This window comes from Arachis ipaensis, chromosome B1 (genome assembly GCF_059453495.1).
Source record: "Arachis ipaensis isolate K30076 ecotype BB chromosome B1, ASM5945349v1, whole genome shotgun sequence".
NCBI classification, from domain to species: Eukaryota; Viridiplantae; Streptophyta; class Magnoliopsida; order Fabales; family Fabaceae; genus Arachis; species Arachis ipaensis.
In genome coordinates, this window is record NC_142436.1 from 86,606,978 (window position 1) to 86,621,652 (window position 14,675).

At 42.3% G+C, this 14,675-nt stretch overlaps 1 protein-coding gene across 1 annotated transcript in view; it reads left to right on the forward strand.

The window, feature by feature from the left end:
- LOC148577342 (uncharacterized) overlaps positions 1-4,135 on the forward strand; it is a 35,097-nt gene extending 30,962 nt beyond the window's left edge. The window contains exon 2 of the mRNA XM_088502869.1: positions 3,935-4,135. Coding sequence (XP_088358995.1) covers positions 3,935-4,135 — 201 coding nt within the window. The remainder of the gene's footprint in view (positions 1-3,934) is intronic.
- The last annotated feature ends 10,540 nt before the right edge of the window (positions 4,136-14,675 follow it).

Sequence of the window (14,675 nt, forward strand, 5' to 3'; positions counted from 1 at the left end):
GAAAAGGTTTTTTAATGAGGCACCAAGTTGAGACTCAGACAATCCCATATGTATATATTTGCATTTTTCCTTTAAATAAAATATATTTTAGATATTCTACAAAGATTTCAAGACGCATTAATCTGAAGCATTCATCGTCCGATTATAAAGCAACAGATCGGCAGAAAGTGAAAAATAATTTCACTACACGATCATGATAAAGACAACCGTCCGATAAAGGTGAAAACGCGATTCACCCAAAGGACGATTTAGAGATGACAACCACTTTCTACAAATCGGCAAAGATGAACACAGAATAATGTAAGAAGTTATCGAAAGTGATCTAAAAAAGAACCTGACGAGGTCTTACGGATTGCTAAAATATTAACTTAAAGACTGGCCGACGTTGAGAAGTCGGACCAAGTCAACCCAAGTTATAAGTAAACCCTGGAAAGAGGTCTGGCCAACCCTATTAAAGAGGATTACTTTAACTTAGAAGGGCTCGACATGATAAAGTCGGCCCAAAATGAAAAGTTATAAAAGTAATCCCTGAAAGAGACCTGCAAAGGTCCAAGAAAGAGGATTACAAAAATAACTTAAAGGAGACCGATATAACGAAGTCAAACTCCTACTACTAACAAGTTATAAAAGTAATCCCTGAAAGAGACCTGACAAAGGTCCAAGAAAGAGGATTACAAAAATAAATTAAAGGAGACCGATATAACGAAGTCGGACTCCTACTACTAACAAGTTATAAAAGTAATCCCTGAAAGAGACCTGACAAAGGTCCAAGAAAGAGGATTACAAAAATAACTTAAAGGAGACCGATATAACGAAGTCAGACTCCTACTACTAACAAGTTATAAAAGTAATCCCTGAAAGAGATCTGACAAAGGTCCAGGAAAAGAGGATTACAAAAATAACTTAAAGGAGACCGATATAACGAAGTCAGACTCGTAATACTTAAAAGTTATCAAAGTAGTCCCTGAAAGAGATCTGACAAAGATCCAAGAAAGAGGAATACAGATAACTTAAAGGAGACCGATATAACCAAGTCGGACTCCTACAACTGGAAAGTTATCAAAGTAATCCCTTAAAGAGACCTGACAAAGGTCCAAGAAAAAGGATTACAAAAATAACTTAGAAAGAGGTCGACCTAACGAAGTCGAACTCCTACAAAAAACAAGTTATATAAGTAATCCCTGAAGGAGACCTAGCAAAGGCCCAAGACACATGATTACGAAAATAGCTTAGAAGGGGACCAACGTTAAGAAAGCATACAAAGCAAAGAAAACCAAAGAAACAAGTTGGACCCCCACAACCACGACCTCAAAGGATTCAAGCTACAAATAACAAAACAAAAACAACCCAAGGAGGTCGAGCTGCAAGATTTCGACATCAGCAGAAAACAGAAAAGATGCCTAGTCAAAAAACTACTTTTTACAGAGTTATAAGGCCTTGAAAGGCCACCAAAAACTACTATAAAAAAGATAGCGAGCTATTGTTTGTTTTTCAAAATAAAAGTTACTAGATAAGCAACTAAGAAGTATCAGCAAATAAATAAAAGAGTTCTAAAAAAGCCCACAAGCCGGGCCAACTACACAAATTTTAAGAAAAGATCAACAAGCATCAGGATCCTTCTTGGCAGCATCAGGACAAGGAGAAGGAGAGCGAGTCTGGATCGGCACAGCATCCACAGTTCCATCCTCCCGATTCAGGATCTGGAAATCCGGGTCGGGCACAGAGGGAGGAACCGAAGAGGTTGGCACTTTGGTAGAAGACACAGGAGGAACGACATCATCATCATCACCCTCATCATCAGGGACAATCTTGCTCCCTCAAGTTCTCATAAGCAGCAGTCACGCTGCCAACGAGATGACTTTGGAGCTCAGCATAATCTTCCTGAACACTATCAAGCTCCCCCCTCAGGCGCATCACTTCCCGATAAGATGAAAGGTAACTCTCCTTGTGCATCAGGACTGCGTCCTCAGCTAACCTCAAAGAAGCTGCCAATGATTGAGAGCTCGCCTCCTCATTCTTCAAGTCCTTCTCCAGCTTGGCTACCTTCGTCTCAAGCTCCTCCTTTAGCTCCTTCATCCGATCAAACTCCTGTTTTGCCTCCTCCATAAACGCTTTAGTAGCCTGGAGAGGGAGATTCTGAGCAGTCCGATATATGGCAGCTGACATGTACGCCATCTTCACATAATTTCGGGCCATGAATTCCAAGTGATGGAGGATGGACACATCGTCCATGGAGAGAGTGCCATAAGGACTGATTTGTTGATCCACGAATTCAATAGCATTAAAATCAGGAGCATCGAGGTCAAAGGGCTCAGCAATCTTTTGTTTTTTATTGGGAGGAGCAACAGAAGGAGCAGTAGAGGTGACGTGAGGATCTACCAAACGAACTCGGGGTGTAGGGATCACCTTCTTCACCCCGGCGGAACTCTGCACCGATGGCTTCTCGTGCACTTCGGAAGATCCCTCCCCAGCCGCCTGGGCAGCAGCATTTAATGCAGCAGTCGCCCTCTGCACCTTCTTATAAGCTTTCATGGATTTATTATTCTTCATTGCCTCTGCAAACAAAATAGAAAACTCAGCTACCAGTCGGATAAGTCAAAAAAGACAGCTACAAGCAACATAAACAAAATAATAAAAGGAACACAAGATACCCAGTTTAGTTTGAAGAAGAGTAGGATTGGTTAGAAATTTCTTTGTGTCAAGATGGGGAGATTGACCCCAGCGTTCCTCCAAGATAGTCACAAAGGCTCGCTCAGCCTCATCCAACATTTCCCATGAATACCTGGAGACCCTCACATCTTTTTGCCATTCCAAGGGAAAAGCAGGTTCGTCATTCTCATCTAGAAAAAAGGGCCGAGCTCCTTCAACAGCTCGGACCTTGAAAAAGTAGTTTTTAAAATCACGGAACGACTCGTCAAACATGGAAAAAACCTTCTTCCCCTGGGTAGAACGAAAGGAGACCCAGGCCGACTTCTTTTTTACCACACTGGGCTTAGTCAAGACAAACAGATAGAAAAAGAGAGATTGGGAAGCAGGAATACCAAAACCATCGCACAGCAATTGGAAAATTTTGATGAAACCCCAGGAATTGGGGTGAAGTTGAGAAGGGGAAACATTACAAGACCATAACAGGTCGGTTTCGAATTTGGTAAAAGGAAGGGTGATACCCAGCTGACCAAAGAAAAAATCATAAGCATAAAAGAAAGGGCGACCATCAACAACTCGAGTCGAAAAGCAGACTCTCTCATCAGAAGAGGGAGGGACAAGTTCATAATTCTTCTCATCACCAGAATTACTACAGACACTGTGAAACTGCCTAAGCTGAGTACAAAATTCAGAATCAACCAGCGAGACACACATAAGAACCATGGAGTCCACCCAATCAGCCATACCCGCGAGAACCTGGGAAGGCATTTCGACAACGTTATTTCGGGAAGACATGAGGTCAGCTAAATCCTACAAAAAGAAAAGAAGAATGGATTACTCAAAAACATCTCAGACAGAGGGCAAAACATCTCGACGGGCGGATAAACAAAAAGGGAAAACCCCAAGACTTAAGACAAAGGTCTTGGGGCATCCCTTGGAGGCAGTAAACAAGCAAGGTTTTCAAGTTATTTCTACAGCCTACATCCCAGCACTCATCAAAATAAAATCCAGAAAGAAAACAAAGGAAGCAAAAATGCAAAAGGACCACACTTCTACAGTTTACCAGTGAAAAACACTACTTCTACAATATATCAGAAATGTCAAAAAAGGCCAAGCAGCAAAGGTGCAAAATTTCCTTTGAAATCAAGCAAAAAATCATCAGCCAAGGCACAAACAGAAACGGCGGCAACATGCAAAAGAAAAAGATTCAAGCAACAAGAAAAAGATTCGCACCAAAAAGCAAAGAAATTCCAAGAGCATGCAACAAGTCAAGCATGACAAAAAACAGAAAGATCCAAACTTTCTCCAAAAAGAAAATCAAAAGGAAAACCCCATCGCAAAGTCAAAAACAACGAGGAAAATACAAAATGGGACTAACCTGGAGACGGAAGAAGCTTCGAGGAAGAGTGGAAGCGCAGAGATAAAGGCTGCCCAGAAAAACGCCAAGCGACGAAAGCAGAAGCGCAAGCGAAAGACTGAGAGCAGATGAGAGAAACAGAAAACGAGAGAGTAAAGGGAGAAGTTACGAAGAAGAAATGAAGAAGAGAAACCGTTTTTGATTGCGAAATTCAAAATAAAAGCCAAGAGAGAATGAAGGGCAAATTAATGCCAATTAAATGCGGATATTAAAACCGCTTGCGTTCCCAAAAAAGCGCTAATACATGATGGCATTTTTGTGGAAAACTGAATTTCCCAAAACACCAAAAACTCACCGGCAAGTGTACCGGGTCGTATCAAGTAGTAAAACTCACTTAGAGTGAGGTCGATCCCACAGGGATTGATGGATCAAGCAACTTTAGTGGGTGATTAGTTTAGTCAAGCTAACATTGAAGTGAAATTGATTGAAATGTAGCCAACAGAAAGTAAATTGACAAGAATTTAAAGTTGCAGAAAGTAAATGAGCAAAATCTTAAAGTGTAAGAAATGTAAATTGCAGAAACTTAAATGACAAGAGATGTAAATTGCATAAAATGTAAAGGGGATTGGGTGCAAGGAATTTAAATGAAAGCAGTAAATCAGTAACTTAGAACAATTGCAGAAGAATTAACTTGCATGAAAAGTAAAATAGAAGCAGTAATTCAAGCAACTGGAAATCTAAATTGCAGGAAGAATAAAAGGGACTGGGTGCTGGGAGCAATGTAAACAGATAAGCAAAATTGTAGTGAGTTAAAACTTAGAGCAATTGCAGGAAATGTAAATTGGAAGCAATGCAACAGAAAGTAAAAATGCTTGAAAGATTAAAAACAGAAAAGCAATGCTTAATTTGCAGCAATTTGAAAGGGTGTTGAAGATCTCAGGGGTGGAGGAGACTAGAAAACAAGTCTAGATCTCTAATCCTTCCTTGATCCAACAAGAACAATAGCAAAATGAAAATGGAAAAGTAAACTGCAGAAGAAGAACAAGGGAAGTTGCGGATGGAGAATGAAAACAGAATTCCTTCCAATCTCAATCCAAAATTTCAAAACAGAAAAGAAAACTAAGAGAGAAAGCAAAATGAAAACTAAAGAGTGCACAACTCCCTATTGGAGCTAGCCTCCATACAATTCAGCTCCCCTTTTGAAGATGATAGTGATGCCTTTATATAGGCTTTTTACAAAATGAAAATAAAATAAAATTGAAATGAAAAACAAATTAAATGAAAATCCTAATTCTAGCTTGTTCTTGTGCCTTTGAGTGATGATGTGGGCTTTGCTTGCTTTGGATCTGAGGAGAAATGGGTTTGGTTGGCCTTGATTCAATTTGGAGAAGAATTGAATTTAAATGGAATTTTTATTCAATTTTTGGTCCATGGGTGTTGCTCCCAGGGGAAAGCTCAGTTGGAAAACCCAACTTAGCTTTCAAGTTGTGCTTGTCCGTGCCATTTTGTGCGTCCCAGCCCCTTAGTGTGCCAAATTGTTGCGCATCATGCTTGCTCCTTGGTGCCTTTGGGCGTGCCAAAATGTGGGGAAAAGGGGTGCTCAGTTGGAAAAGTTAACTGAGCTTTCCTTTGAGTGCTTTGTGTAGCGCTCCACTTGGTCCCTTGGGTGCTTGGTTCGAACCCTTGTTGAAGCCTTTTCCAAATGTTACACTTTGATTTTCTTTGAGGAGGAGCCCGATAAAGCTAAGTTGGAAAAGTGAACTGAGCACTATTTTGCTCTTGCCTTGCTTTCCTTGTGTCTCCCCCTTCGAGCCTTGGTGAAAGCATTGGCTGATTTTTTTGCTTATTTTTAGCCCTTAAAGATGCCTTTCACTCGTGCCTCAATTTCATGCCAAATATGGACTATGATACATCGTTGGAAAGCTCTGAATGTCAGCTTTCCAACGCAACTGGAAGCACATCAATTGGACGTCTGTAGCTTAAGTTATTGTCCTTTGAAGGAGGCATGGTCATGCTGTAAACGCCCACTTTTAACTTAGCGAAATTTCTTGCCTCCAAACACATTTTTCTTGTACGGCAAAGCTAAGTTCACTTAGTGAACTGAGCTTTGTGTGCTGATTGTTCATGCTTCCTTTATTTGGTCATGGGCCACGCTTTTAAAAGCGTGGCCTAAGGCTCCAAAGTGTGCTCCAACTTCAAAGTGTGCCCCAAAGCTCTTTTTTTCTCCTTTTTAGCTTATTTTGTGCTTCTTTTTCTTCTTATTTCTACCAAATTTATAAAATTAAAAGATCAAGGAAATACACCATTTAAGCATAAAAGAATGTAATATTTAAGCACTAATTATCAATTTCTTGTATGAAAAAGCATAGAAAAACATGACATGGTGACATGTCATCAATACAAAAGCGCGCGCTTTTAGAGGAAAACGTTCTACATTCAAAAAAGATTATACAAAAGGAAGAAATCGACAAAATGCTTGAGTTCGGCTTCGTCAGAGAAGGACCGAAGTCAAAGACTCGACCTCAACAAAAAGACCGAGCTCAAGCAGGGGCACTGTTCATACCCTGGGTCGAGCTACCCGACCTGGGATGATTGGCGATAAAGCAACCGACCTCTTCAGGTCAGGCTACCCGACCTCTTCTCAAAGAGGTCGGCCAAATCAACAGGAGAGCCCAATAAAGGGCCCAAATAGAGGAACACGACCCAAATCCACAGGCCGTACGAGCCTATAGAGATAAGGGCGGTTCCCTGGAAGATAAGCTTACCTCAACTCAAAAGATAAAGATAAGATAACATAACTAACTTATCTTATCTAAAAAGGTCACTATCACACCATTATAAATACACTGGAGCACCCAGGTATAACTCATACTCTTATTCTACATAAAAACCTGTTTAATACCCATGCTAACTTAAGCATCGGAGTCTCTTGCAGGTACCCCCCACCCTCCGGTGATGAAGGAATCAGCAATGCAGTGGCCAACAAGTCGGAAACCATCGCTCCGGCCGCCCCCACCGGCCGGACACGTCGGCACCGACCAGCACAGAAGATCTCGACCGAGATCAACCTCCAGTTTCAGGTAACCTTCGGAACAATAACTAACTTATCTTATCCAAAAAGGTCAGCCTACACTACTATAAATACACTAGAGCACCCAGGTATATAACTCATACTCTGATTCTACACAAAATACCTGCTTAAAGCCCATGCTAACTTAAGCATCGGAGTCTCTTGCAGGTACCACCCCCTCCGGTGATCAAGGATCAGCTCCACCACCAGTTCCAACAAGTCGGACACGACAGCTCCGGCCACCACAGCAGATCTCATCTATGATCGACCTTCAGTTTCAGGTAACCCACAGAATATTGGCGCCGTTGCCGAGGACCCTGGAAGTCATCTCATCATCATGGCGAACAACCTTGACAATGATCACAACTCCAGTCTAGAAGAAAGAACACCGCATAAGAACGCGGACATTACTCCAAAGGATACACCTCAACCAAATGGAGACAAGCACTCTCCAAATAATGAAATTTTAGATGTCCTCCGAGAACAGCAGGATCGCCTCAAACAGCTCAAAAAAGAGGCCGAGCATCAACGAGAAGATGAGAGGAACCTCCGCCAAAAACTAGGCGACGATGAGAGTTAGAGGACAAGCTCCTACAGCTCGAAACAGATCTCAAAAACAAAACTGCTCATTCCAACCAAGAGGATAAGTCCCACAAAGACCAAGATCCCTTCACCAAAGAGATCATAAAAGCTAAAGTTCTAAAAGATTTTAAAGTTCCCGACATGACTTCATACGACGGTACCTCGGATCCAAGCCATCATCTCAGTAACTTCCAAAGCAGAATGTATCTTACTGATGCCTCAGAAGTCGTTTGTTGCAAAGCCTTCCCGACTACCCTGACAATGACAGGAAATAAAGTGGTTCGACAGTTTGCCCCCTAGATCCATCACAAGTTTTGATGACATAGCCAAAAAATTCCTTGGCAGATTCTCCATCCAGAAGGACAAAGCCAAACACGCCCCGAGCCTACTAGGAATCAAGCAAGGAGATCAGGAGAGTTTTCGCAACTACATGGAAAGATTCAACAAGGCGTGTTTGGACATACAGAGTTTGCCAACAAAAGCAACTATCATGGGTCTCATCAATGGCCTGCGAGAAGGACCTTTTAGCCACTCCATATCAAAAAAGCATCCCACATCTTTAAAATAGGTACAGGAACGGGCAGAGAAATACATTAACATGGAGGAGAACTCTCGACTAGGAGAGACCTCGAAATCTGGGTTCTCCTACCCATCTCGGGGTAAGGATAAAGAGTCCAAGAATAAAGAAGATCAACTCAAGGAGAAGCCCCAAAAATACCACAATTACACTCCTCTTCGGGTGTCTCTTGTAGATATTTTTCGAAAAATATGCAACACTGAGAAGATCCCACCACCTCGCCCAATCAAAAGCAAAAAAGGAGGGAGAAGTCGAACAGAGTATTGTGAGTACCATCGAATTTACGGACATCCCATTAATGAATGCTTCGACCTAAAAGATGTTATAGAGAAATTGGCAAGAGAAGGGCGACTAGATTGGTACTTAGCCAACAAAACGGAAGAACCAAGGAAAAGAAGAAGGGATGAAGAGGTCGGACGGGTTGAGTGACCACCTCACACTCCTAAGAGACATGTTCATATGATAAATGGAGGCTTCAAAGGAGGAGGGATCTCTAAATCATTTCGCAAAAGACACATTAAAGAGGTATATCATGTAGGGGCAGGAGAGAGGTCATCCGACCTCCTCACTATTACCTTTACACAAGAAGATGCAACGGGCATTATCCCGGGACATGATGATCCCATGGTCGTTACTATCATACTAGCCAATGCTAATCTCCACAGAACGCTAATAGACCAAGGAAGCTCCGCGGATATCCTGTTCAAATCCGCCTTCGACAAACTCGGCCTACAAGAAAAAGAACTCAGAGCATATCCGAATAGCTTGTTCAGACTAGGAGATACTCCAATCCAACCACTCGGGTATATCTCACTACATACAACCTTTGGAAAGAGAACACTGTCAAGGACACTTAACATAGACTATATCGTAGTCGACGTGAGCTCAGCTTACAATGCCCTAATAGGTCGGCTGACACTGAACCAGCTCACCACAGTGGTCTCGACTCCACATCTATGCATGAAGTTTCCAACTCTAGAAGGGATCGCCACGATAAAAGGAGACCAAAAAACTGCACGTTGCTGTTATAATAAAAGTCTGAACCTTAAAGGCAACCTAAAAGGGGAGGAGGTCAACACTATAGAACTCGGGGGAATCCGAGCTCATAAAGAACTCTGCCCTCAGCCAGAAGGTGAGACTCAAGAAGTTAAAATTGGAAACGATCCAAGCAAAACAACAAATATAGGAGAAAATATGAGAGAAGACTTAAAGGAACTATTAATAAAGCTCCTAAAAGATAACTTCGACCTCTTTGCATGGAAAGCCGCTGACATGCTTGGTATCGATCTCGGATTAATGTGCCACAACTTAGCCGTCTACCCAGGGTCTCGGCCAGTACAGCAAAAGCGTAGGAAGCTCGGCCTGAAAAGGTCACAAGCTGTAGAAGAGCAGGTATATGCCTTGTTGGAGGCAGGGTTCATAAGAGAGGTAAAATACCCATTATGGCTAGCCAATGTCATGCTAGTCAAAAAGCAAATGGGAAGTGGCGGATGTGCACCAATACTGACCTCAACAAAGGCTGCCTAAAAGATCCCTACCCGCTCCCAAACATCGACACACTGGTTGACGCTTCGTTAGGATATCAGTACCTCTCCTTCATGGACACCTACTCAAGATACAACCAAATCCCAATGTATTAACCCGACCAAGAAAAAACATCATTCTTGACCCCAAAAGCAAATTATTGCTACATAGTCATGCCCTTCGGACTCAAAAACGCAGGGGCTACATACCAAAGATTGATGAACAAAATCTTTGCAGACCACATTGGGAAACTAATAGAAGTTTACGTAGATGATATGCTGGTAAAAACACAAAGTGAGGAATCCTTGTTGCCCGAGGTATATGTTGGACACCAATAATGTGTTCAACACCATCAGAAAGCTTGGAATGTGACTTAATCCCGTAAAGTGCACCTTTGCGGTAGAAGCTGGCAAATTCTTGGGCTTGAGGCAAACCCAGATAAATTTCAGGCCATACTCAACATGAAAAGTCCGACCTACGCTAAAGAAGTACAATAGCTCAACGGACGACTCGCAGCCCTGTCCAGGTTTTTAGCCAGGTTAGCCATCAGATCTCTCCTCTTTTACGCCACATTAAGGAAAGGAAAGAGGTTTGAACAGACCACAGAGTGCGAGCAAGCCTTCCAAGATTTCAAAAAATTCTTGGGGCAACCACCCATTCTTACCCGACCACGGAAAGGAAAAGCACTCATATTATACCTCGCAGTAGGAAATCAGGCAATAGCCTTAGCACTAATCAGAGAAGACGAAAGCGGGCAACAACCCATCTACTTCATCAACAAAGCTTTACAAGGGGCTGAACTGAACTATCAAAAAATAGAAAAGTTTGCCTACGCACTCGTATTCACTTCTCGCCGACTCCGCCCGTACTTGCAAGCGCACACTATCAGGGTTCGGACCAATCAGCCCATAAAAAGCATCCTACAAAAGATAGACATAGCTGGAAGAATCCTACAATGGGTAGTTGTGTTGTTTGAATTCGATCTCCTATATGAAACTCGGACAGCCATCAAGTCACAGTATCTGGCCAACTTCATTGCCGAGTACACAGACACCCCGGAAAATCCCACAAAATGGAATTTCTACGTGGACGGCTCTTCAAACAAAAATGGGAGTGGCGCAGGCGTAATAATAGAAAGCGATCAGGGAACCCAAGTCGAACTCTCATTAAAATTCAACTTCTCTGCTTCAAATAATCAAGCTGAATATGAGGCATTACTGGCTGGTTTGAGGCTGGCTAAAGAGATAGGAGTTCAAAAGCTCACCATCTTTAGTGATTCACAAGTAGTTACCTCACAAATAGATGGGAGCTACCAAGCTAAGGACCCTACCATGAAGAAATATCTCGACAAGACCAGAGAACAGCTCGGACAAAATGGAAAATATGAGATCCAACTTATACCTTGGGAACAGAATGCTCGAGCTGATGCACTCTCAAAACTAGCCAACACCAAACCAGAGGGAAATAATAGAAGCCTCATCCAGGAAACACTGCAAAGCCCATCAATCATAGAAGAAGAAAAGGTTCTAACCATATCTGGACAGAACCAAGGGTGGATGACCCCCATTATCAACTACTTCAGGACAGAGACACTCCCCACAGATAAGAAGGAGGCAAAAAGGTTGATACGAGAAGTACAGTACTACACTATGGTGGGCGACATCTTATATAGGAGAGGGATCTCAATACCCCTCCTAAAATGAGTACCAACCTCCAACACCAGGGAAGTCCTGGAAGAAGTACACAGTGGCATGTGTGGCAACCACTTGCGAGCACGAGCTCTTTCCAAAAAGGTACTACGAGCTGGATTCTTCTGCCCAACCTCACAAAAAGAAGCGACATAATTCGTTAAAACATGCCCACCATGTCAGAAGCATGCTAACTTCCACATCGCCCCACCAGAAGAGCTCATCAGTGTAACGTCACCCTGGCCATTCGCAAAATGGGGGCTAGACCTACTCGGACCCTTTCCCTAAAGATCGGGACAAGTCAAATTTCTCATTGTAGGGGTGGACTATTTTATAAAATGGATCGAGGCAGAGCCCCTAGCCAATGCCACTGCTCAAAGAAGTTGGAAATTTCTATACAGGAATATTATTACAAAGTTTGAAGTCCCTTACTCCGTCACCACAGATAATGGCACTCAATTTACTGATACAGGCTTTAGAAACTTGGTAGCTGACTTGAAAATAAAGCACCAATTTACATCCGTAGAATACCCACAAGCTAACGGACAGGCAGAAGCTACCAACAAAGTCATACTAGTTGGGTTAAAACGAAGACTACAGGACAAAATTCTATTAAATAAAAATTTTTACTTATAACTCATATAAATATCTATTTTGGAATCTATTTATTTTATAAGAAGAAAAAATATTTTGAATGGAGCAAAGGGAGCTTGGGCCGAAGAGCTCCCACAAGTCCTATAGGCATATCGGACAACTCTGCACTCCACCACAGGAGAATCACTTTTCTAACTTGCTTACAGAATTGAGGCAATGATCCTAGTGGAGATAGAGGAAGGATCCCCCAGAATAATCCTCTACAATGAAGAAGCCAACTCCCAAAATCAAAGGGAAGAGTTCGACCTACTACCCGAGGTCTGAGAAGGAGCTCGGATTAGGGAGGAAGTGCTAAACTGTCGAATGACTTCAAGGTATAATCAGAGGGTAATCCAGCGAAGCTTCACCTGTAACGATCTCATCCTAATCCGAAATGACATCGGAGCAGGTCGATCAGGAGAGGGGAAGCTAGCAGCTAACTGCAAAGGACCTTACCGAGTTGTAAAGGTACTAGGAAAAGGCTACTACAAGGTGTCTGACCTCGAGGGACGAGAGCTACCAAGGTCATGGCATGGCTGTAACCTAAGAAGGTACTATAGTTAGAAAGTAAAAAAGATCTTAGGTCAAGGTGCACTCTTTTTCCTGAAAAGGTTTTTTAATGAGACGCCAAGCCAAGATCTACAAAATTGCCCGACTTAGAAGGGTAAGCACTTATATTTATATATTCTTGTCTATATGTCTCTTTTCTACTTGAATAAAGTTTCTCAGATTCCCTAAAAGGTTTCCTACCAAGACGTATTGATCTGAGCGCAAAAATTCACTGCCCGATCATGATAAGGTCGGCAAGGTGAAACCCAAATTCACCACCCGATCACGACAAGGTCGACAACATGAAAACCAAATTCACCGTTCGATCATGACAAGGTCGGAAAAGTGAAAGCGATTAAAATAGATCAATGCAAGAAGTTATAAAAAGTAATCCATAAAAAGTGGCCTGACGAGGTCTAACTAAAAATAGACTACTAAAAATAACTTACAAAGATGTTGGACAAAACGACCAATGCAAAAAGTTATAAAAAGTAATCCATAAAAAGTAGCTTGACGAGGTCTGACTAAAAATGGACTACTAAAAATAACTTACAAAGAGGCCGGACAAATCGGTCAACGCAAAAAAAAAAAGAGAAAGTTATAAAAAGTAATTCATAAAAAGTGGCCTAATGAGGTCTGACTAAATATGGATTACTAAAAATAACTTAGGAAGGATCGACGAGAGAAGTCGGACCAATGAAAAGCGCGCGCTAAAAGGGATACAGATCTGCCCAAAAAAGCTGCGACTCCATGACAAGGCTATCAAAATTGTTCAATGACTAACTAAAAAGGTTCTACCAGAACACTAAAAAGGTTGTCGAACAAGTTAGCCCCAAGGGTCATCTCGCATAGCTAGAAGACAGGTAAAACAAAAATCTAATCAAAAAGAGGACGGACAGTAGAGTCCAACACTCTATAAACATCTACAAAAATTCTCAAAGGTTGCAAAAGAATGATCAACATATCAAAAGAAAGATAGCCATCATTAAAAAACTAACAGTCAAGGGAACTAAACCATAAAAAAAGTTACAAAAAACAGAGTTCAAAAGCCCACAAATCAGGCTGTACAGATAAAATAGAGAGATCATAAGGGGTTCAAAGTTTCCTCAGTGGTAGCATCAGTGGCTGAAGTAGGAGGAACGATATTCATAGGAGTGGCATCCACAGTCCCATCCTCACGATTGAGAATTTGACAGTCAGGATTAGGTTGGGAACGGTCGACCTCAGCAGAAGGATTTGAAGAAGTCGTGGCTGTAGAAGCTTTGGCTGGCGGTGCAGGAGGAGGCCCATCATCTTCCTCATCCGGAGCAGGTACTATCTTACCCTCCTCCACCACATTGTCCAGGCTGAAGAGAGTCAGGTCGAGTTCAGGAGCAAGAACTCGGACCTGTTCCTTTAAATTTTCATACGCACCTGTCAGAATATATACCAGATGACTCTGGAGGTCGGCATAATCCATGTGGGCAGTTTCAAGCCTCCCTCTCAGCTCCAACACCTCGGCATAAGTACGGTATAACTCTCCTTGTGCTTTTTCACCAACTCCTCTGCCAAATTTGCAGCTGCCTCAGCCCTGACAGCCCGCGACTTCTCCTTCTCCAAGTCCAACTCCAGCTTAATCACCCTGGCGTCTAGCTCGTCCTTCAAGCCCTTAACCTTGTCAAACTCCAACTTGGCATCTTGAAGAAAGGCCTTCGTCCCGTGGACTGGGGAACCCTAAATAGTACGGAATAAGGCCGCTCCCGTAAGGGCCATCTGAATACTCTTATTGGTAATAAAATTCAAGTGATATAGGATGGACACATTATCCATTGGGAGTCGACCAAAAGGAGCAATTTGATTATCAACAAATCCCACAGCATCAAAATCTAGGGAATCTAAGTCATAAGGTTCAACAGTTTTTTATTTTTTAGGAGGAGGACCAGCAGTAAGAGAGGAGGTAGCACCGGAAGATACTTGAACTGGGTCAGAGGGGACAATTCGGACCTAAGGAGTTGGAATAACCTTCCTCGGCCCAGAAGCACTCAATGGTGGTTTCTTTGTAGGAACTTG